Source organism: Girardinichthys multiradiatus, chromosome 15, assembly GCF_021462225.1.
Source record: "Girardinichthys multiradiatus isolate DD_20200921_A chromosome 15, DD_fGirMul_XY1, whole genome shotgun sequence".
Classification (NCBI taxonomy): Eukaryota; Metazoa; Chordata; class Actinopteri; order Cyprinodontiformes; family Goodeidae; genus Girardinichthys; species Girardinichthys multiradiatus.
Genome location: NC_061808.1, coordinates 17,342,734 through 17,366,622, shown reverse-complemented (window position 1 = coordinate 17,366,622; position 23,889 = coordinate 17,342,734). Strand labels below are relative to the sequence as shown.

The following is a 23,889-nucleotide window of genomic DNA, read 5'->3' as shown; positions in this document are numbered from 1 at the left end:
GCGAAGATTTAATCCGGCTGATAAAAAGGTCACAATCGTTGGAGTGCGGAGGGCAATCAGAACTTTTTAAGTCTGGTGGTAAAGTTTGTAGAAATGAAAAAAATAACTGATCATTTGATTAGTGCTCTTTATTTTTGATAAAATAACTTCACATTCAACATCATACAGAAGCAAGTAATCAAGTACATTGTAGTATCTCTTACAACACAAAGTTACTCATGTTAAAAGGGCATTTTCAAGTTAGTGCTCATGATTACTCCTAAATGTCTAAATTGCGAAAAGATTTGTGGGTTAGAGCCACCCAGCACCACCCACTAACTTTACACGCCTACGTTCATCTAGCTGCAGAGGAAAATGACAAACGGTGAGTCTCCTGTCGTATGACAAGTCCAGAAATAGTGACTCAGTCAGTAATCACGCTGGATCTGATAGGAGAGGCTGTGGGTGACGTCTGAGACCAGATAAACCAGGATTTATCAAACTGACAGACACCTAACAAGGCAAAGACATCTGCTGCAAACCTTCAAAGTAAAAAGGAAGTACAATTTAAAAGTACTGATACAATTATGAGTCAACGCTAGTGATCTAGGTCTGATTTCCATACTGAGATGCTCTTTGTATGGAAACCTTTCCATATCCTCTACAGTGGTTTGCAAAACGTTTTCATATTTTGTCACATTAGATTCAGAAACTTCAGTTTATTTTAATGGGATTTTATCTGACAGACCAAGTGGAAAGAAAATTATCCTTTTTTTTTTTTTGCCAAAACCTTAAGAAATACAATCTAAATAAATGTGGAATGTATTTGGATTCAGACCTCTTCACTCTGATATCCCGAAATAACACCCGGTGCATTCAGAAGTGACCAACTGCATCGAGTAAATACATGTAATTTGAACAAAGTATAATACATCCAGCTGTACTTTGAAGGCCTCAAAGATCTGTTGGTATATGTGGAGGAACTGAAGAAATTCACAGCTGAATCTGTTATTTATGCACTCAAGCAAACTGTCCTTTATGGAAGCGTGGCAAAAAGCTACAAGGGAGACATAAAAAGTCCTATTTGCTATTAGCATGAGCCATGCGGAGGACACAGCAGACGTGGAAGAACAACAACAACATGAAAGCCTTTTTGGCCTATCTGCAAAATGTTTTGCATGGAGGAAAAATAAACATCATCTTGAACACACCATGGTGCTGATAGTAAAACAAGGTGGTGGTGGCATCACGCTGTGGGGATGATTTTCTTCAGAGTTTACAGGAAGATGGAACTAAATATTGTGTAGAAACAACTTGAGGCCTGTCCAGATCTAAGATCAATTAAAGGTGGCAAGACTTGACCATTTACAGAAGATCTCCATCCAATCTGATCGAGCCAAGATGAATTAACAAAAATCTCAGTCTGGACGTGCAAAGTTGGTAGGTAAATCCAACGAAGACTTGCAGCTGAAACTGCAGTAAAAGATGTTTTTTTTTTTTAAATAGTGACTCACAGGTGCTGGATAGAAAGGCACACCAGACCTTTGTTTTTGTTTAATAAAAAATATCTAAAGCCTTTTTGTTGGTCTATTGCATAAAACCCCAATGAAAAAAAACACATTTGTTGCTTTAAGGCAAAAATGGGAAAAGTTTGGGAACTTTTGCAGGCATTATGGGACTTTCTGACTGAAGATGGGACTAGTTTCTCAGATTTTCTGTCCAGATGGAACAATAGCAGCAGATGCTTTTTATAAAAACCTGGCTTTCAGACAAGCTCGATGAAAAAAGGAAACCTCTCCTTTCAAATTCAGGATTACATGTTAACAAATTGTTCAGTTAATTAGTAAAATCTACCTTTAAACCAGTAAACACTAATGTATTTTTGTGTGCTTTAAAAAGAAAAAAAAAATCAAGGCACTTTTTATTCCACTTAGCTCCACCTGCTGGACATTTTACATCTATTACAACTGCATCTACCAAGTGTTTGGTCTCGTCATCATCAGTAAGTTCTTGCAAACAGGGGAAATATATCAACACATTATTCTAAGACATTTTTAAGTTGCAGTTAGTTGTATCTCTACTGCTGCTCTGTTTTCTTGAGGACCCACACCTCGTTCCTGCGGTTGGTCAGTTTGAAGGGGCTGTCGTACCCGGCCGTGTAATACGGCTTGTCGACGAATTCAACCCCGTCCTTCTTCAGGCTCTCCAGAAGCTTCAGGAGCTCTTCCCGCTTCATATTGTCATTGGAGAAACCACCATACATCCTGGAAATAGGAATATGAGTAGAATTAGGCCCTTACTAGTTCCATGACTAGATTTAAAATTTAAAAATATATATTATTTGAGTTTTATCTGCCAAAGAGGTAATTTAATATATATTACATACAATAAGTATACATGTAGGTATTTACCATGCAAACTAGCTAAGTTAGACATAACTGGGCATAAGTCTGTCCAGTAGATGGCAGCAATGTGCTTTCAATATCATCCTAGGTATGCGTAACTAAGAAACCTTGGCTAAGTGGTGGTTTGAATTTGCGACAATGGCTGTCAAGGGGTTACACTTGAATTTAAATTGTTTAATATTCGGGTCTGAACTGCTCCTGGGTTAGGTGGGGGTGTAGTAGACACATTTAGCTTTTCGTGTGTTTGTATTTCATTATCATTATTATTAATATTTTCTTATTATTATCAGAATTTATGCCATCAGCATGAGCATCCTTGCAGCTTTTCCAGAGCAAATCTGCCACTGACACTGCATGGCAGCCAGACCCACCACACGGTTAGCCAAAGCTTTCAGGACAGGACACTCCATCTGGATTTTTTGGTTTCTTATCAGTGTTCAATACCTGACATATGCGGTGAACTCTTTTCGGTCCTCCATGAACACATCCGGGTCGCTGGGCTCAGGTGGATTTGCCTGAAGCTCATCTGGGATGTAGAAGGATATGGTAAACTGAGATTCGCAGGCGGGACCGGCTCCAGGGACCACATGGCATGTCACAGGGGCGGTCATCTCCACTTTGGCCTCTAAAGCGGCATGAAAAAAACATGCAACAGGTGAGGTTTAGGATGTGTCAAGCTTGTGTTGGGAATATTAGGTTCTGCTGCTTGAATGAGAAATTTGGTGTGAAATGATCCCTGAACAGATGGTGGATAAAAAGATTAGACCCCATGTTTACAGGTAGCGCTCTCCCTCTGCTGCAGCCCTCAGTATTAAACAACACAAACAATATATAAGATCATCAATAATGCTACTGCAAACTGCCGAGTCAGACAAAAGCAGTGCTGCTAGCCTAAACTGCTGAGCAGGAACTAAAGGGTCTTTTCTCTTGCATTTATTCATCAACTTCTTTGTCTCGAACTGCAGTTAATCTGCACGTTTATTCCCTCTATTGGTTCATTCTAATTAGGTGTCTTCTGTAAAGTTCAATACACTACTTAAAAAACAAAAACAAAGTTGTAATAAAGTATAGGGTTATTTCCCCCCTTCCCTGTACATCTGACAGTTTCACACAGACTCACTGTTTTTGTTGTTGCCTTGAATGTAGCTGAAGAGCCTGCGGAAGCCGGTCTTCGTGCATTCGTCACCTTGCATCCCACTCAGAGTGGTGCTTACCCACTTAGCAGGATGGTAGGTGCGGATCTCATAGTCCTGTCCCTGTTAAACAAAAACCCACACTCATTTGACCTAAGGCCGGTGAGGTTTTCACTTCTGGTTAACTCTCTTTTTTTCCCAAATGATCAAAATATCATATGTGCTTCTCTTAAATTGCAGATCACTACTTTGCAAAATATTACTCTCCATTATTTAGAAATGCCATAAAAAGTCTCCACAGGTTGTAGTAATGTTAACAACTGACACCATGATAAATTAATTCAAGTTTAACATACAAACAAATAAGAAATGTGGAATAACCCTGTTGCATAAGTGTGCATATCGTATGCTTGGTTAAAGCACCCTTTGATTTATTTAAAGCTTTCAGTCTTCCCTGGCAGTTGTCTTAGTGTATTGCAGTGGCATCACTTGTGCATTTTCTAACCGATTTAAGCCTTGACTTTAGCAATGCTTTAATTTTCTTCTGGTGAAACCAATCTTTTTGTAATTTCTATTTATGTTTGAGGTCACCTTCAAAATGAAATACACCTCCATCTTCAGCTTTCCAGCAGACAAATGTTTTCAAAACCGATTATTTGTTATTTAGAACAGTTCATAGTTTTATCCACCTTGACAGGAAAGTACCCTAAAGCATGATGCCGCCACCACCATGTTTCACTTTCCAATTTGTGTTCTTTCCATGATGCACATTGTTGCTAAATGTATTATTTTGAATTGTAGCCAATAAGTTTAACTTTCTGCATTCTCTCACAAGGTTTTCAGATTTATTAGCCAAATCTGGATGTTTTCTTTGGAAGAAAAGGCTTCTCTCTCCTTATTCCTAGTTTCTGTCTTGCCTTTTCATAAATGTTGCAGAAACACCTGGGAGAACTTTTTACATCTTTCTCCTGACTGACACCTTTGAACAATGAGACCCTTTTTAATCCTTTGTAAACTCTCTGGCTTTAGCTAAAAGATGCAAATGAGTAAATGTCTGGAAATGCTAGGAATTACTTTCAGCTATATCAGATTTACTAAAATTGATGAGTGGTTCAAACACAAGAAGACTGGACGTTGTAACTGAACCTAAAGGTGCTTGAACCAAGTATTATTTTATCTTTGATTTAATTTCCCCACATCAGATTTGGTTGTTTCAGCAAAAACTGGCTTTTTATCAGGGGTGTGCACACTTTTTATTTTCATTGTAAGTTGTTAGTGTTTACATGGCTAATACCACACATGTAAAAAGCTGTTTATAGTAGTAAATACTGTATATTGATAGAGTTTTCTCATCCAAACCCCTTTAGAGTTACCTTTGGGTCTGATACTTCTTCCACCAACAACCTGTTTTTCTAATTCATTCATTTTTATATAATAAAGGTTTTTCACTAGTATAACAACTAATTCTGTAGCTGGGTTAGAACATGGCAGCATCCTATTCATATTAAAACCATTATATATAGGATTATTTAGATATCCACGGGCTATTAATAAAAAGAAGAAAAAACAAAAACTCCCCACTCTAGAAGGTTTACATGTTCAAGGTGCATATTTACCCAACAAACAGTGGCCAGTTAGAATTACTGTTATATGGATAAAAACAAACTGAATCTCGCTTTTTATTTATCTGAGAGGCTCAGTCAGTGAAGGTGAGCTTTATCTCTGCTGAACCAATACAGCAGAGCGGTTAAAAGATAATCAGAATTACTGCTGAATAATTTAACTGTCAACCGGGCGAGTGGTCCCATGACAGCCAGGAAAACAGAGCAGTAAAAGGTCTGAAGTTCTGGTTTTATGATCTAACTGGGAGTAAGTTACCTTCGGCTCCTCTGCTGTGAATTTAGGATTCTTCAATCCGGTGGAGAATAAAACTTGTCCCATAGCTTTCAGCATGACTGACGGGCTGCTGGTCCTCAAATTGGAGAAAATCTTCAGCTTCCAAATTCCTGCAAAAAGCTGAAGTCAGTGTAAGAACTTTTACAAGGAGGTTACATCATCATCATCATCATTAACGCCTAATTAACTTCTTGGCTTCTGTGTGTCACTAAGCAACCTTCATCTTCTCACTTTCAAATATATCTGTTGCATTTATGACGTTGCTGCATAATAATAAAACAATTACCTACCGATAAGGGCGTTTGACCCTCTGCTTCACGGCGTCACGATCAATTCAATGTTTTCGTAACATCGCTTCCTGTCACAGAACTCTGACATCTGATTGGTTGAGTGACTGACACTTCAGAATAAAAGACCTGGTTCGAAATAAGTCCGTTTGGATGTTTTTCTCCTTCAAAAAGGATTAATTATACATCTACAAGCCTAACATTACAATTCCTGAGATTTAAACATAAAATCTTTAATCAATTTAATTTAAACAGCGACTCCCTAAATGAGGTTTCTGACTTTTAATCTGCATATCTAGTTGTTACCAAATCATTTTTTTTTAATGAATCTATGCTGATTGTATTTAATTGACAGGTTCGAAACAACATTAAGAAATCACAAAGCTCAAAATTAAGTTCCATTAAAAATAGTTTCTTGATGAAGATTTAAACAAATCTGGATTATATTATATGCTTCATAAGGGTTTTACCCAAGGATTATCTTGATTAAATCATTGAAAATATAAAAAACATTTTATTTACAGTTTGAACAATTAATCGCACCCATGGTTAAGATGTGATCCAAAACATTACAACGGTTGTTATGGAGACGCCCTTTTTTTTGCTGCAGATGTCACTGTAAACACGGTTAAGGCAATTATTAATTTATTGTAGTAGTTCAATGGCCTGTTGTCTTGTCTTTCCTATTTTGAAGAGTGACAATCAGGGCTTTCTGTCGCATCATATTTATACCCCAGGGCAATACAAATTATAGTATAAATGTTTACATTTTAACAAATACTTCAGTTACTTTTATACATGTTATTTGAATTTGTAAAAATATTCATCTATTTTCTTTAAAACGATTATTTCCCAATGATGGATTTTTTTCACCCCACTGAATAAAGCTTCTCAATATTGGATTTTTCTAAAAATGTTCATCAGGAGATTATTTCATTACAATAAAACATACATCTATTTATAGACTGTACCAAAAAGGCTTCACTGCACATAAGCAAAATAAGTATTAATGAAGCTCTAAAATATTGATCGTCTGACTTCAATTCACTTTAACCAAGCTGTGGCAATAGAATCACCCATTTATTTACTGCTTTAGTATTTACACCCAGTAACCATACAGCTCACTCGACAACAGAAAAATAAGTAAATTGCAGCATCTCTAACCATTGTCAGAGCGTATGAGGCACAAAATCCAAATAACAGAGATTTAGGTCACACACAGAGTTCATTACAGATGAGAGAGGTTGAGAGAGAGAGCTGCTACATCCAGGGTGATTAGCAGTGAGGAAAAGGCAGAGGTGCAGCTGGTTATAGTGTCCTGCTTCATCTTCTCTAAAGAAGAGTCTTGGTTTTAGAGCAGTAGTACAGAAGGCTAAACTGACCTTATCGACACTGATGCATAGTTTAACCATTAAAACCCCATCTGTAATTGGTAAAGCGATGTACGCAAGCACAGCAAAGCATCTCCTTAATTAGATGTTGAGAAAACATGGATGTACAGGAAAATGCAAGGCATGGTGAAAACGGCAGCATTCTCATTGACTCCATGTTGTTGTGTAAGGCCAGTATGATTCAGTACAGTTTATTGAGGGTGAAGGAACTGTTGAGACTGCTTTGATCAGTCGTCATTGCTACAAAGGACAGCAGACAATCCACAACTTCAGTAAAAAAAAAACTTTAAGAAAAAAAAAAAAAACAAGCAAGAAGCTTAATAATGGTCTTACAGCAGTTGTACCTATTAGACAAAAAGCTGCGCGGCCAGATAAAAAAATGTTTTAATCTGAAGACTTTATCGCTCTTTTATTGTCAAATAAATAATTTTCCAAGGGTCTGCATGCTCCATCACTTTGTTCCTCTGTGCACGAGCTGCAACTGACGAAGCTCTTGATTTTTTTATTACTTTATTCAGTACTGGTGATGCTGGTGGATAAAGGTTAAAAATCCATCTTTGGACAGTTTCTCTGGGTCCATTCGGGTCTGAGAGTCGTGAACGATGACCCCGTCCACCCAGGCCCAGAAGAGTCGCTCAGAGTGACAAACGCTGAAAAAGACAGATATTTGAGGTTTTTTATCTGCCATTAGGATTTTACGTGGTCGACCACCAAAACGTAATGCAAAACCATAAGTGGAAGGAAAACGATAAATGGTTTTTAAAGTTCATCACAAATAAAAATGGGAAAATGTGGAATGCATTTGCAATTTCTGTTGGTCTACCAGATAAAATCCCAGTTAAAGCCTTTAACTGTTCACACCCCTTCATCTTAGCCTATGAATACTTTTGAACAACGGTTAATTCATACCGGAAAGGAGCAGCAGCATTTGGTGGCATGCCATAAGTTGATTCCTTGGTTGTCTTATTGTAGAAGAACTTCTTATTAGAGTTTTTGCTGTATGCCATCGTCCACGGTTCTGAAGGCAGATGGGGAAAAAAAACAGAGAAGTTTCGCTTTTATCTTTTTATTTCAACACATTTATTGCTATATGCAGTGAAAACATGTAGCTGACAGGGTTATTAATTAGCACATATGCACACCATTGACAGTTTTGATGATATAGAGGCCTGTTGGAAGGAAGTGTCTGTCATCTCTGCCGGTGTAGGACAGACGAGGGACACCTCCTGAACTCTTTGTTATCTTCATCTCTAGTCTGGAAAATAGATCAATTTGGATCTTTGGAGACAATTTCTTATGACTAAAGTAACATTTATCTTAAAGAAAAAGAAGAATCCCTATAATTACAGGTAACCACATGGAAACTGTTGTGTTTCTACCTGACAAAAATCTTCTCCATTTCCTCCAGTCTGTAAACTTCCTTCACTCTGTTGAGGGGGAAAAACATGTAAATACGTATTATACAATACCAGGACCGTTTGAGTTAAATCATTTGGCAGCATTACTTCATTTTAAACTTTGGGATGAAACATGTTCAGCATTTTTCTGTTAAATTAGTTAACAGCAGTAAAAATGGCTAAACTTGATTAGGTTCTTACCTAATCGGGTTCATGTCTGGTCTGCTGGGTTTTGCCACCGCCTTCACAAACTTCTCAGCCATCTGGATCCTGCAAAATTTAAAAAACGAAAACTATAAACAAGTAATTTGTGGTAAACAGAAACACTTCTTATCTCTTTTCACAGTTTTTGTGCTGTTGTGGATGTCTACAGCACAGATACCACCTGAAGAGCCCCAAAACATAGACGAATGGTACCAACAATAGGGCTGGGAATGTTAGATTCCTAAAAAAGCTTAAAGTGAAGCCTAAACAAACAAAAAACATGTTTAAAAAATATATCCTGATAACTCTGCTGGTAGTAACACAGACAACATCTTACCGTTGGTTGAAGTGCTGGTCTCTTACATCGGTACCATTAAGAATCAGTGCATCCATTACATGGACAGCGCTGATTCTGCGTTGAGCTTTACCCTGAGAGCCAAACGGACGCTGTTATATACATATATATATTTCTATATATAAAAGTTATTCTTCTTCTTATTAAAAACTAAAACAAGGAAAGAAGTTTTTAATCAAATCTATTTTTTGTTTCATTTGTTCTGTTTGGTTGTTATAATGCTTGATTTGACGAAAGAGATTAAGCATGCTTTCTCACCTCCCCTTTCAGTTCTTGAACGATCTCCACACTGAGGAGTGTTTCCCTCGGCAGCTCCAGCCTAAAAGATTCCATTTTTTTCCAGCGCAGAGGCATCTTCCCGTCCCACGTGTAGATCTGAGACTTCTACACAATCAAACAGACAGCAGAGGATGAGAGCAGTTTTTAAAGAAAGTACTCTAGATATAAACACAAGACAGAAAAGGTGCTGTGTCTTCAGACCTACCCCCATTGCAAGCAGGAAGATCTGCTCTCCACCTCCCACAATGCACCTGTAGTCAAAAATGTGTCGCAGCTTACTGAGCGTGTTGGAGTCCAGAGGAGTGGTCTTACTCTGGAACGCGTCCACATCTGAGTTCTGAGGCACAACGGACGAAAGGACAATTATAGACCAGACACTTTAAACGTAGCAAGATTTTATCTTTTTTTTTTTTTACCAATTTATATTACAGATAAAAAGATATTGAGATATTTGATATCAGACCTTAGTCAGTTCATAGAATTTGGTTTTTGGGTCGGATGAAGAAGGAGCAACTCTGGCTTTGTCTGGTACCTACAAACAGAAAACAGTTAACCACAATAAACAGAATAACATATAACGCTACAGTCGTGTGAAAAAACAAGGACACCACTTTAAATATTCAGCTTTTCACAAGAAATGTCATCAGACATCTTTTTTTTTATTCATCCCTTGAAAAGAAACTGATCCAATTACAAGTAAACACCCATCAAAGAAAGGCTACCCATAACAATGTATAGTCTAATGGAGAAATAAAAGTTAGGACACCCCAGTCCCTAAAAGCTAGTCTTACCCCCTTAGGTTGAATTAAATTCATTAGGAAGTATTATTAGATAATACAGACAATTTTAAAAAGGCCCTTTCTTCAGTTTTTATTGATTAGTGATTATTTATATTACCTAAATTTATAAAATGTGCATTTATGTTAGAAAAACACACTGGCAGTCTTTGGGTGTTCTAATGTTTCCCACGATTTAACAAATAAAAGGCAATGAAATCCACAGAGTTCACAGTTTCTCCACTCACCACCCAAAGCTTTAAGCACTCTTTCCTGATGTCAGCTTGTCTCGGCTCTGAGAGCTCCCTTTAAATATTGCAACACAGTCACTTTCAGACATTAGAGTCATCTGATTACAAATTATTATTTAAAACTGAATCAGCTGAGCTTGCTTACGGGTCGATGACGAAAGCGTGGATCTTAGCCAAGGCCTTGATCTGGACTGCACAGAGGCTGCAGGAACAGTAGAACAGTCTTTGTCAGCAACACTGTTAAATAAGCAGTTGTTGAAAAACATTTCGAAACCTGCATTTCTACCTCTCATTGGAGTTGATCATAAACTGGAAGAAGTCTGTGTCGTCCTTTATGATGTTCAGTGGAACCACTTCTGTAACATCAGTGTCCTTGTTCCTGAGTTGGTTCAGTTTCAGGTTGACTCTGAACATGTACTCTCTGACTGCATCAGAACCTGGTTTTAGACCGCGACACACGATGTACCTGTACACAACAGTGTGACAACAGATATGTAGCTTTACTTAAGGGGCGAATTAAACCACAGCCCTGTCTACTTTTAAGGCTAGGCTTAAAACGTTCCTTTTTGATAAAGCTTATAGTTAGAGTGGCTTAGTTTATCAGGGAGGGAGGGAGCCTTCCTCCCTGTTGGTGGGAGTAAGGGGGAGTCAGGTTTAGCCTAAACCGGCTCAGTTATGGTTGAGGTGCAAACACACCCTCCATTTCTGCTACCTGTATGACCCCTTCTCTTTTCCAATGGTTATAATCAGTCTGACAGAGGGAGGTATCCCAATCCTTGTGGTTTTTAGTATAACAATGACCACCAGTGGGACCCTTTGTGGGGTTCCTTGTGACGACATTGTTGTAAATAAGCGCCGTTTAACTAAATAATCTGAACTGAAACTATCTGTGTAGTTATGCTGCTATAGGCTTAGGCTGCTGGAGGACATAACGACCACTTTCACCCTCTTTGCTACATTCTCACACTACTCTCCAATTTTGCATTCTTTGCTGTTATTTCAGCTTTTAACCTTGTTCTCTCTTTTCTCTTCCTAGAAGTTACACCTGGCCTGGCTCTGTCTACCTGTGACACCTTTCTGGAGAGGGGCATCGTCCGAGTTTCTGCTGGCAACAACTTAATGCTCACCTTCTACAGATGATCCACATAGCCCTGTCTTTCAGTGTTTAACCCTTTCTCTCTCCTAGACATGGAAATTGACTGAGCTTCTACTGTAACTAACTCTATGTGCTCTCTTTCAGACTCTAACCTTGAAAACTGGCTCAGAGTTTATCTGTTCTTTCTTTCTAGGTGAAACGACTAAAGGAGCTACATCCATTAACATTTACTTCTCCTTCCCATAGAGAGGACTCCTGGATCAGTGCTTCTTTGTTCTCTTTGTGTCTCTGCTCTGTTCTCTCAAACCCCGAGTCGGTCGTGGCAGATGGCCGCTCACACTGAGCCTGGTTCTGCTGGAGGTTTCTTCCAGTTAAAAGGGAGTTTTTCCTCTCCACTGTCGCTACATGCATGCTCAGTATGAGGGATTGCTGCAAAGTCAACACCAGTGACTGTCCACTGTCTCTACATGCTCATCTAGGAGGAGGGAATGCTGCAAGTCACTGACTGGATGCAATCTGCTGGGTTTCCTTAGACAGAAAAAGTTTTTATCCAATTTGAATAAATAACTAAATCCGACTGCACTGTTCAATGGTTAGGATTAATTGGAATGTATGTACCTGACTGTTGTGAAGTGCCTTGAGACAACATGTGTTGTGAATTGGTGCTATATAAATAAACTCAATTGAATTGAACCCCTTGGCCAAAACCTAATTTTGGATTTCAGAAATTTGATCTTTTTATGTCCAATTTTAAATGTTTTCAAAATTTCAAAGTAAAAATGTTTCTCACTATCAGGACTTCAGAACAGAATTAACAGGCAATAAGCCACAATGATCATATGGGTCATAGGTCACTCCAAGTGACAAGTGGTGATTTGTCACTTTTTGGAGTCCCACAGGGCTCGATGATTGGTCCTCTGCTATTTTCTTCGTATTTCCTGCCCCTTGGCTCTATTATCGGAAGGCACAAAATTGCTTTCCACTCATATTTATTCACCCTAAAACACAAGTATGACTAATCCATGCACACAATAAATGATTTGTCTTAAAGAACTGAAAGTTTGCATGGCTCAATTTATTTTCTAAATTTCATGAAAAGTCAAAGGTGATTGTTTTTGCTTTTGCAAATATTGCTTATGGTGTTTTACTGTTTGTAAAAGAACTGAAATGAACTGATGTCTCAAGGTGAAGTTTATTTATATAGCACATTTCCAACAAATTATGCTGCACAAAGTGCTTTACAATCTAAAATGCGACCTGCACTTAAGAGTATAAGGCTCAGATTTTCAATGAAAGCATTCCTAAATTCAGAATTGCAACTGATCTGTTGACTAATATTTAGGGTAACGTCTATTTTGACAGGAAACATAAAAGAACAATATAAAGAGGCAAATACTAATTCTGTATGCAATTAAGTTTAGGTCTTTGTTTATGTTCAGACAAGTCATTTAACAACACTCTGAGTTATTGCTATTCAACCTAAAGTCGAGAAATCACCACAATCAGTGTGGCTAAATAGGAACAGATCTGAAATGACTTATAGATGTTGTTGCCTTGTAAATGTTTTATGAGGTCAATGTTTAAAGCTACTGTAAATGGCAAATGTTTACAACACTTCAAATGCTTTAAAATCACATTTACTTTGACCTAAAAACCTCTTCCATATTGATTTTATTTCAGTGCAACCACATGACTTCAATCCCTTACAGTCACTGAGTCAGTGCCAATGAGTGGGCGGGTCAGTATTTCCAGCTTACTGCAGTAAAGGCCATTGGATTTGGTCCCAAAAAAATTCAATGTAAGAGATTAGCACTGAACTAGTCTCAAAGGGCTAAAAACTAAAGCAATTAATGGAGATGTTACATGTGTCTTGGAAGAAAAAGTTCAATTACACAGCTGCAGCTCATCCAAAATGCTGCTGTGAGAATCCTGGCCAACAGCAGGAAATAGAGAATACCTCAGCTGTCTTGGTTATTGTCTTGAGGCCTAAATACTTCTCAAAGATACTAATCAGGCCTGAGCCATCTAGATTGACTGCATACTTCCCATAAAGACCAAAACTTATTTTATCAGTTTATTATCATGTCTTAGCTATTAATTTGTTCTTATGCTTGCATTGCAATTTCAACTTTAATGCTATTTTAATGCATTTCTTGTCTTTAATGTAATTTTACTTAACCTGTTTTTTCTTTGAAGCATATCGCATGGTGCAAACAAACAAGTAAACCTGTTTTGATCATTTTCTCACATGCACAGATTCAAGGAGCCCACCTCTCAGAGTTGGCAGGTCTGCTGGTGACAGGTTTGAAGAGTGAGATCCTGTCAAAGCAGAGGTAGAGCAGGTAGACCAAACCCACGCTGAAAGGAGTGAAGAGGTCAAACGTTTTACAGACAAAGTGGCCACCTGCAAGGGGAAAAAAAGCTGATAAAATAACTTCTGGTATAGATAAATGGAGGTGTGCCGATTTACTGAGCTTTTTGAAAAACTTTACACACACTCATACCTGTCCTGAGAGTGGAGAGGGCAGTGAGGAATTGACAGAGCAGCAGCTGTTTAGTGAGGATCTCCTGGATGTTCTCCTGACCTTCCACAGAGAAACCCTACCAATTCCAAAAATCACATCAAAACTGATTCCAGCAAACCACACCGAATACTACAGGCTTACATTATATTTCTGAACCATTTGAAGTAAAGCGGAAAAGCTTACCCCATCTGCCATGAGGAAGTGCAGCCCTCTTCTGTCTGTGTTCTCCATGACGAAGTTACGAAAAGCAGTCACGTTTTCAGGCCGAGTAATGTCGCCATCCCCTTCCACTCCACCCTCACCTGAGACACACACCACAGGTCAAGCGTCCGCTGAATCATTTATTACCAGAAATATGAGCTGCCTCTCTTCTCCCCTCTGTGAGATGTGAAGGCTTTATTAACGCACCGTAGTAGGGCTCAAACAACTCGCTCGGCGCTGCATAGAAATCCTCCAGTTTGAAATCACACGGCCCTTTCAGCGTCATCCCAAAGCCTTTAGCGTGCCAGCGTTTCCTCCACAAAATGTACTCTGAGAAGCCGCCAGGTCCTGCACAGACATCGCCAAAGTACAGAAGCTCGCCCTCGCGGTCTTTCACCAGGGATTTCTGGATAATACAAGAGATTTTATTTGATCACGTGTTTATTTGGGCCTGCACTTTGAGATCCATCAGAGGTTCAGGACAGCATACATTAGGAGTGAAACACTCACCCCTTCAGAATCCTTTGGATTGGTGAACATGTTGTCAAAGCAGTGATCAATGTTGGCCATTTTCATGGCTGCTCTAAATACAGACGACATTATTAAAATGATAAAGTGACAAAATGAAAGCAGCAACACCTTTCTCTTTACTTTCAAGGCATTTGGATCCGTCATAGAGGCTGAAGCTCTAACGGCTTGTAGGCCAGAGGCAAGTGAAGGTGGTCAAGACAGGTGGTGGTCCTGTAAATTCAAACTTGTGAATTTGATTCTTTCAAAGAGCCGTTCAAAAGTCTGGCTTATTTTTATTTGTTTCAAAGAAGCCGGTCTGGGGTAAGCCATATTGATCTGGGAAATAATTACTGAGAGGATGCAAATTATTTGCTGACAGGGACTTGAACGACATATTTTTCTGGCAAATATTATAAGTTGCTTCACTGTTTTTGTCTTTCTCGTCTTTTTGAGAACAAAGATGGTGCCGACAATGGCAGCCTCGGAGCGTCGCTCTCTCTTTGTTTTTGTATTTTGAGTGTTTTTATGTTTTTCGAGCCACAGTACTGTGGTCTCATTCAGTAGGGAGGAACTTCTCAACATCAGAGAGTCCTCTCTTGGGTTTTTTTCACCATCTTTCATCGATCCGAGGTTCACTGAGCTCCTGGCAAGCGGAGCTGCGGCTCTATACGGAATACGGAGGGGAAAACGTGCTGGCGCGCTGGTAAAGCTCCGCAAAAGAGGACTACGAACACCACTGCCTTCAATCCACCTGGCAAATGTCCGCTCTCTAAACAAGATGGACGAGCTGCTTCTCCTCACCGGTAAAAACACGGACCTCCGCGGATCAGCGGTTCTCAGCTTTACCGAGACATGGCTGAGTGAAAACATCCCGGACCGCGCACTGCTGTTGCCGGGCTTCCAGCTGCTCAGAGCGGATCGCAGCGCGGAGCTATCAGGGAAGAGGCGAGGTGGTGGAATCTGCTTTTATATAAATGAAAGTTGGTGCAGAGACGTAAAAGTGCTGGAAAAACACGTAGTCCGGATCTGGAGTCATTTTCCATAAACTGTAAACCCTTTTTTCACCGAGAGTTTTCCTCGTTTATAATAATTGGCTCATATTTTCCACCGCATGGCTGCACTTCTGCCGTGGTAAAACATCTTGCTGAGCTGATTACAGACCTGGAGAAAAAAATACCCTGACTCTTTCATCATAATACTGGGAGATTGTAACAGAGCAAACCTCTCCAATGAACTCCCCAAATACAGACAGCATATTAAGTGTCCCACCAGAGACAAAAACACACTGGACCATTGTTACACAGCTTTAAAGGACTCATATCATGCTGTTACCAGGGCTGCTCTGGGTTTTTTGGATCATGATCTAATCCACCTCATCCCAACCTACAGACAGAGACTAAGAGCTTCCAAACCCACGGTTCACACTGTTAAGAAGTGGACTGAGGAATCAAAGCAGATGCTACAGGCCTGCTTTGAATGCACAGACTGGACTGTTTTTGAAACCTCAGCCACTGACTTAAATCAACTAACCGATGTGGTGACATCATACATCAGTTTCTGTGAGGACATGTGTGTGCAGACCAAGACCTTCTGCACCTTTGGGAACAACAAGCCATGGTTTACTCCACACCTCAGGAATCTGCGCAGGGAAAAGGAAGAAGCTCACAGCAGTGGAGATTGGGCGCGGTAAAGGCAGGCCAGGAACAAACTAACAAAAGAGATCAAAGCAGCCAAGAGAAGCTACAGTGAGAAGCTGAAGAACAGGTTTTATACTGGTGACACTTCAGCTGTATGGACTGGTCTGAGAAACCTAACTGCCTACAAGAGCCCCTCCACCCATCCTGAACAGAGTCGCCTCCTGGCCAACCGTCTGAATGGCTTCTACTGCAGACATGACAAGAAACCATTCACACCTCAAATCATCCCCTCTACATCCCATTCAGGAACATATTTGACCCGTAAAACAACCAACACCCTACCTTCAGATCCTCTGCCTGCACTGAAGATCTCCGAGGAAGAGGTAAACAGGCTCTTTCAGCGCATGAAAACAAAGAAAGCTGGAGGACCAGATAACGTCTCCCCATCATGCCTGAAAGCCTGCGCACATCAACTCGCTCCAATCTTCACAAGGATCTTCAACAAATCACTGGAGAAATGTGAGGTCCCCTCCTGCCTCAAACGATCCACCATCATCCCGGTTCCCAAGAAACCCACCATCCTAGGATTAAATGACTACAAGCCTGTAGCCCTGACGTCTGTGGTCATTAAATCCTTTGAGCGGCTGGTGCTGAAGCACCTGAAAGACATCACAGGCCCCCTGCTGGACCCCCTGCAGTTTGCTTACCGAGCAAACAGGTCAGCAGATGATGCTGTTAACTTAGGTCTACACTTCATCCTGCAACACCTCGACCACCCAGGGACGTACGCCAGGATCCTGTTTGTAGACTTCAGCTCGGCCTTCAACACTATCATACCAGACATCCTCCACCAGAAGCTCACCCAGCTCAACGTCCCAGCCTCCACCTGTCAGTGGATCAACAGCTTCCTGACGGACCAACAGCAGCAGGTGAGACTGGGGAGCATCTTCTCCCGATCCAGATCAATAAGTACTGGTGCCCCCCAGGGGTGTGTTCTATCCTCACTCCTCTTCTCTCTGTACACAAATGACTGCACCTCATCGGACTCGTCTGTGAAACTCCTTAAGTTTGCAGACGACACCACTGTCATTGGACTGATCCAGGACGGTGATGAGTCTGCATACAGACAGCAGGTGGATCGGCTGGTACACTGGTGTAGTCAGAACTACCTTGAACTGAACCCACTCAAGACTGTGGAAATGGTGGTGGACTTTCAGAGAACACCACCCCCATACACCCCCCTCCACCATCCTCAACAACACTGTATCGGCCGTGGACCACTTCAGGTTCTTAGGAACCACTATCTCTGAGGACCTGAGATGGTCTTCACACATAGACACTGTTTGAAGGAAGGCCCAGCAGAGACTGTACTTCCTGAGGCAACTCAAGAAGTTCAACCTTCCAGGAGCTGCTGGTCATCTTCTACACTGCCATCATTCAGTCTGTCCTGTCTTCATCCATCTCAGTGTGGTTTGGCTCATCCACAAAACAGGACAGGTCCAGACTGCAACGAATAATCAGGACTGCAGAGAGAATAATCAGAGCTGACCTTCCTTCCATCCAGGACTTATACAGGTCTAGGGTCAGGAAAAGAGCTCCTAAAATCTCTGCAGACCCCACACACCCTGCACATAAACTGTTTAGAGTTTTACCTTCAGGCTGCCGCTACAGAGCACTGTTCACTAAAACCAGCCGCCACAGAGACAGTTTCTTCCCCCAGGTTGTTTCTCTGATGAACATTTAATAGAGTACAGAACAACAGCAAACAGATGTTGCAAATGCACCTTTTTATTAAATATGGGTATATTGTACATTGTAAATTGTAAATTTGTATATTCTGTAATACAAAAACAAAACCAAAGAGCAAAGTGTACCGGAGTCAAATTCCTTGTTTGTATGAACAAACTTGGCAATAAAGCTGATTCTGAAATAAACCCACAGTTTTATCTCACTGTTCTGAAATCTCTCAATATCCCTCCATATTTTATACTTGTTAAAGAATAGGTTTCTGCCATGTGGTTCTATATTCATAGGTGCTAATCCTCTCTCAGTATGGCTCTTACATCTTCACTCTGTGTTCTCACAGGTACTGCATTCACTTTTACTCGGAAATGTAAATGCATTAAAAAAACAAAAACAAATGTTAAATAAAAATAATGCTTTGATCTTTCACTGTTTTTGCTAGTTTGTACTTACATTACATGTAACTAGTTACTCCCCAACCCATAGAGAACCCGGTGATTTTGAGCAGTATGAAAATGAACACAACGAAGCAAAAATACAAAAGAAAAAGAGAGAGAACGTTACTTCAACAGTACCTACAGATAAAAAAGTCCAGCTGGCATTTCACATCAACCCTTACCTGTTGAGAAAGATACCTCCTCTGATCGTCTCATAAGGGTTCGAGCGTGTTCGTGCTCTCCTCATCTCCTCACACTCCAGATCATCAAACACCGTCTGAACACCACAAAATTCATTGTCAAGAAAGAAACTGCCAAAATGAAAGTTCAACGATAAAACTGACAAAGATACACATAAATTAAGATAAAACTTGTAGTTAACTACCTAAACAGCCCATAACTAGCGTTGGTCTTATTGCACTTTTATTCCATTCAGTGGTTATACTGCATCAAACATTATAAATAGCTAGTATTTTACAGCTCACCTTGCACCGTAGAAGAGTGTGCAGAAGATCTTCTGTGCAAAACTCAGTTTCATCCTCAATCTTTAGTTTTCTCTGCACAGAGATAAAACAAAGACTTACATCCAAGAACACCACAAAGTGTGGATCACAGTCTCGGAAAGTGAATGTCCATGTTGATATTTTACCGGTCCCAGAATCAACCAGTCCCTCAGCTCATCTGCATCTGGGGTCTCTGTGGTGCATTCGGGAAACCAGTCGACTTTCTCAACAGCACTTGGCTGCAAATTGAAAGTCAAGATCTTGGTTTCGACAAATCATTTTCAAAGAAAAAGTTGCGAAAACAGCAGAAGATGGGTACTGGTTTTGCTGACCTCTGGTTCATCACGCCAGTCAACATTGAGCTCTCCCTGGAAACCCTGCAGCATGAGGCCCAGACCCCTCCTTCCACGCTGGTTGGAAGCCTCCACGATCTCTTTGCGCCCCTGGCCGAACTTACCCAGACCCTCCCCTTCTCTAAAGCCCATTTTTGCCTGTAGGATAAGACATACGAATAGTGGAGTTAATAAAATATAGCATTAAATACTTTTATTAAACAATCAGACTAATCTAATAAGATTTAAGAGATCTCAAAATAAAGAGGCTTTGATTTCATCACCATTAGCTTCTGTGACACGCTGTTGTACATAGTGAACTTTGAGGTCTGAGCGGAGCCATCACTGTCTTGGGTATCAAAGGAGGAGGATGCTGATATAGACGGCATGGAGAAGCTCGGTCTGTGATCCTCCTGGTCACTGAGGGAGTCATTTTGGCTGGAGTCTGGACATGAAGACAACACAGAGACACACAAACAAACCGCTCATTTAACAGCAGGTAAACACAACAAGAAATTACACCTCACCAACAAAAACAAACAAATAAAACCAATATGCAGCCTATATTGCATTTTTAGAAAATAAGACACTTGGTGTTAGTGCTAGCATTCAACATTTAATACCATATTAGACCTCTGGAAGTCCCCTATCACAAAAAGTTTAGGACTTCACTGCTTTCTGTTTAAAACCTCTAGAATGGATAGATGCAGTTCATATATAGCTCGTGAAACTGTAAATAATGTCCAAATGCATACTGAAAACATGCAATGCTAAAAGGACACATAAAGCCAGTGTGGTTAACACGCAAAGGGCTTGATACTTTATTTCATTTACACTGCTAACCATAACCTAAAAGCATGCATTTAGTTAGTTAATGGATATTAATTTATCTACCTTGTCTAGACAGTGACTCTTCATCTGAGCTGCTTTCATCGCGGTGCCTCTTCTTCCCATGCAGAGGTGAGTATGTTGCATCCGCTCTTCTCTTCATTATAGCTGAAAAACAGCAGAAAGGTGGTAAAAACCAGACTACTGCAAGTGCTTCAAACAAGATTACAAGTCACAGTGACTATAGGCAAAACACAAGAACTATGACAGGATCACACCTTCCACAGATAAACTCCAAGCCAACAACTGGAATTTGCAAGTTATTGGAGTTTTTAATTTGCTTCTCTTTGGAAAATCATGGATCAGTGTATATCATCAAATAATTCTCTGACTATAAACAAGAGACATCCCTAACTGAACTAGAGTCAACTTGGACACCAAGCACTTAGCTTATTTAATATTTGATAATTTCCTGCTCCATTTGGCTCTACAAATGCATGTTTTTGTTCAGATGGGAAAGGCTGCACCACTGACTGATGGTTAGGAGGCTTGGTGTGTAAATATGCGGAGACAGAATCAGGGACTGGTGTTTCCTAATGTCGAGCCTGTGTATAAAACATAGCAAGTGATTGACCGGTAATTGGATATACCCAATTTTCCCTTCATTGGGTCTGATCTGTAGCTAGCATGTCAAATCATAAAACATCTGATTTATACTTTTTTATATATGTAATTAATTTAAGAAATCCCCCAGTTTTAACTCTATAAAAGCATCAAGCAAATGCATGGAGTTTGATGCACACATTTGAGTTACTAAAAATGTAGCTAAGGTTAAGCTCAAATGCTTTGATATATAAATTATGATAGTCTTGTTATACTGCTTCTATCTATTATTTTTTTTCATTTTGATGAGGTACAGAAAAACATCCTGATCAGTTCATCTAAAGCCTGAACAAATCCACAGAGCACTGGTCCCCAAAGCTTGTGGGTTTGGGAGAAAAGCAAACAACATCAAATAAGAATGTGAAATAAATACAGAATGAATGAGGTTCAACCAAGGAACTAAAAATCACACTTTATACTAAATACAAAAGAAAGGCAAATATTTAACATTTGTTATTGGCTTTGCAGAACAGGAACTGATTCTAATAAAGAAATTTAGAAATTAAGATGTCTGACAGAACATCAACAAAGCAAAATCACCAATTAGAATAATTCCTGCTATTGATCATGAAAGTGAAGGTCATATGACAGAGCAGAATCATTACATACAGTTTTTTTTTCAGAATAAAAACAGCTAAAAGAAAACAAATAAATGTAATTTTTTAAATGCACAATGTGCGCCTAATATTTTCCAATAATTGCATTTTTTTGTAACGCACCTAAACAACACAGAATTTTTCTATTGAAATAATTCATTTTAATATCTATCTTATGTTAATGTGTTGTTAAATTGTGCCTAAATAGGGAATAAACTCGCCTTTCGAGCTCAAACCCAGCAAATTCAACAGTATCCCTGCCAGGAACTGCACACATTAATAAACATCAGAAAACACTTTCATATACAAAACATTACCTATCGATTATGTGGTAAATGTATTGTGTACAGGCCCATGTCAGTCTCCGAGAAATGTTTTTGAAGAAAACACCAAGAGGCGTAGACAGATTAACTGGTTATTGTCGGCTGTGTTTTCAATGAAATTAAACTACGCAGCATTAGCTGTTAGCGTGCAATGTTAGCCAACTGTTCTTTGTTTTACCAGCTCGGAGGGGAAAACTTCACTCTTCTGTGGGGAAACAACACCGACAGGGACTTACTGTCATAAATGTTTCAAAACGTTCGAGTAAGCGGTTTATTTTCAATGGAAAAAATGTGCCCAAAAAAAATAAAAAATTCTGAAGTCAACATTTAGCCCGCTCTCCGTAATCAGAGCGCCCTTCTTCCTCAGACGGACGCAGAGAGATGACGATACTTCCGGAAGGTGCCACACACTACAACATGGGAGTTGGAGTGTTTTAATCATGGCATTCCAATTCAGAGTGTTTTTACTTTTGTATTTTTCTCTTTTTATCGTTTCTTCTCAGCAGCAAGTAGAAGGCTAAATGCTTGTATGCATTGATAAAATCATTGCAGTCGTTCTAAACATCATTGCTTGGATGAAAAATATGTTTAAAATGTTGCTTCTTGTCTCTTTCCTGAACGCTTTACCAGAAAACAACTGTTATTCATCTTCTGTAAAACTTATTTGTAATGTTTTTGATTTAAGGAAAATTTTTATCTATTGCTTTTTTCTTTTAGCTTTTTGAAGGTTACACAAAATTTTCATAACACTTCAACATTTCCAGATTTTCTGAAATACAAACATCAAAGTATTTTATTGAGATTTAATGTGATAGTACACCAGTGCAAAATAGTACATGACTGTGAACTGAAAGGAAAATTATATTTGGCTTATAAAAAATCAAGTGAGAACAATATATAGATACAATAAAGTGTGTTATGCATTTAAACTGACCTCCCTTCATTATGATACCCCTAAATAAAATCAAGCGTGACCAATTGCCATTGGAAGTCCCTGTGTAGAGTCGACCTGCATGTAGGTGAGAACAGAGACTTTCTTGAAGACCAAGGAACACACCGGACAGGTCAGGGACAAAGCTGTGGTAAAGTTTAAAATAAGGTTAAAAGGAATTTCCTATGCTTTCTGATGGAGCACTGTTCAGTCAATCATCTGCAGATAGAGTAGAGTACCGCAACTTCAAACATACCAAGACTAACGACGCAGCTAAATGAAGGAGCCAAGGGACCCATGATACCACTGGAGGAGCTGCAGAGATCCATAGCTCATGTTGGTCATCCTGTTGGCATGACAATTATTAGTCGTGCGCTTCTCAAACCTTCCTACAGTACCAAGAAAGTCACTATTGAAAAGAAACAAGAAATACGCTCATATTCAATAAATTAAAATATGTGTTCAGATTAAGCTCGTTTGTCCAATTAGTACCTTTTAAAAATTACAGCCTTTAAGCCAGTATTAAACATATTATCATTAAGTCTACATTTCTGTATAATTTTTTTTTAATGGTTCGGATGGTTTATGGTTCAGGTATAAGATTCTAATCCTAAATGTAGCTGTAAGCAGAAAATCATCATAATTAACCGGAATAAAGGCTTAAAAACACCAGTCTGTGTGTAATTAATCAATATAAAGTGCTTTATTTAGTGAACTGAATTACTTAAATAAATGAACTTTTCAATAAAACTTTAAATCAATGAATACAACTGCAATTTTTAAAGCTTGACACAAGCCATGTAGGCAACACAGAAACCATGTGAAAGAAATTAAACTTTTTGGCCTACATACAAAACTGCCATGTGTGGGGGGAAAGTAACACTGCACACCACCATGAACACACCATCCCAACAATGAAATGTAGAGTTTGCAGCATCGTGATATGTAGGTGCTTTTCTTCACTAGGAACAGGGAAGCCAGTCAGAGCCGATGGGTAGATGAATGGAGCTAAAGAAGAGTTAGAATGGCCTAGTCAAAGCTCTAACTAGTTCCCACTAAAATACCTTAGTGTTTGTGGTTATGATATGACAAATGTAAGGTACTGTATTTTGCCTTTTATAGTATGAGTGTTTTAATTAAGCAGTAATGAATATAAGTTATTTTCTTTGCTTTTAAAAAACTAGTTCAACATATGTCACCTAATTTAAACC

General features: G+C 39.4%; 2 protein-coding genes across 5 annotated transcripts; both read right to left on the bottom strand.

Moving 5' to 3' along the window:
* Positions 1-110: 110 nt before the first annotated feature.
* On the bottom strand, positions 111-5,828 carry hebp2 (heme binding protein 2). 2 transcript variants are annotated; one of them, XM_047387951.1, is made up of 5 exons: positions 5,704-5,828; positions 5,396-5,523; positions 3,505-3,640; positions 2,829-3,009; positions 111-2,243 (listed from the first exon to the last, which is right to left on the bottom strand). In XM_047387951.1, the coding sequence occupies exons 2-5, from the start codon at positions 5,468-5,470 to the stop codon at positions 2,057-2,059; spliced, it is 579 nt and encodes a 192-aa protein (XP_047243907.1). In that variant the 5' UTR covers positions 5,471-5,523; positions 5,704-5,828; the 3' UTR covers positions 111-2,056. The 2 variants fall into 2 exon arrangements, with proteins under 2 accessions (XP_047243907.1, XP_047243908.1); XM_047387952.1 differs by having other exon boundaries at positions 5,396-5,533; positions 5,704-5,777.
* A 933-nt stretch (positions 5,829-6,761) lies between these two features.
* Positions 6,762-22,135, bottom strand: cmtr1 (cap methyltransferase 1). Of its 3 annotated transcripts, none has more exons than XM_047387947.1 (24): positions 21,984-22,135; positions 20,232-20,333; positions 19,622-19,782; positions 19,338-19,496; positions 19,152-19,244; positions 18,988-19,059; positions 18,685-18,779; positions 14,686-14,758; positions 14,383-14,581; positions 14,158-14,276; positions 13,954-14,050; positions 13,721-13,853; positions 10,640-10,819; positions 10,499-10,555; positions 10,351-10,408; positions 9,790-9,858; positions 9,532-9,663; positions 9,306-9,431; positions 9,030-9,121; positions 8,690-8,758; positions 8,471-8,518; positions 8,234-8,346; positions 8,001-8,109; positions 6,762-7,741 (listed from the first exon to the last, which is right to left on the bottom strand). In XM_047387947.1, the coding sequence occupies exons 2-24, from the start codon at positions 20,326-20,328 to the stop codon at positions 7,606-7,608; spliced, it is 2,487 nt and encodes an 828-aa protein (XP_047243903.1). In that variant the 5' UTR covers positions 20,329-20,333; positions 21,984-22,135; the 3' UTR covers positions 6,762-7,605. The 3 variants fall into 3 exon arrangements, with proteins under 3 accessions (XP_047243903.1, XP_047243905.1, XP_047243906.1); XM_047387949.1 differs by having other exon boundaries at positions 21,742-22,109; XM_047387950.1 differs by having other exon boundaries at positions 21,926-22,109.
* Positions 22,136-23,889: the final 1,754 nt, after the last annotated feature.

What these genes read in the sequence shown, in the direction of transcription:
- hebp2 (XM_047387951.1), bottom strand. Translation starts at nt 5,470, where the DNA reads ATGCTGAAAGCTATGGGACAAGTTTTATTCTCCACCGGATTGAAGAAT. An exon ending in TCAAGGCAACAACAAAAACA is followed by an intron (nt 3,010 to 3,504) that starts GTGAGTCTGTGT and finishes ATGCCGCTTTAG; the next exon opens with AGGCCAAAGTGGAGATGACC. An exon ending in GAGTTCACCGCATATGTCAG is followed by an intron (nt 2,244 to 2,828) that starts GTATTGAACACT and finishes TCCTATTTCCAG; the next exon opens with GATGTATGGTGGTTTCTCCA.
- cmtr1 (XM_047387947.1), bottom strand. Translation starts at nt 20,328, where the DNA reads ATGAAGAGAAGAGCGGATGCAACATACTCACCTCTGCATGGGAAGAAG. An exon ending in AGAGTCACTGTCTAGACAAG is followed by an intron (nt 19,783 to 20,231) that starts GTAGATAAATTA and finishes CTTCATGTCCAG; the next exon opens with ACTCCAGCCAAAATGACTCC. An exon ending in AGTGCTTAAAGCTTTGGGTG is followed by an intron (nt 9,859 to 10,350) that starts GTGAGTGGAGAA and finishes TTCTGTTTGTAG; the next exon opens with GTACCAGACAAAGCCAGAGT.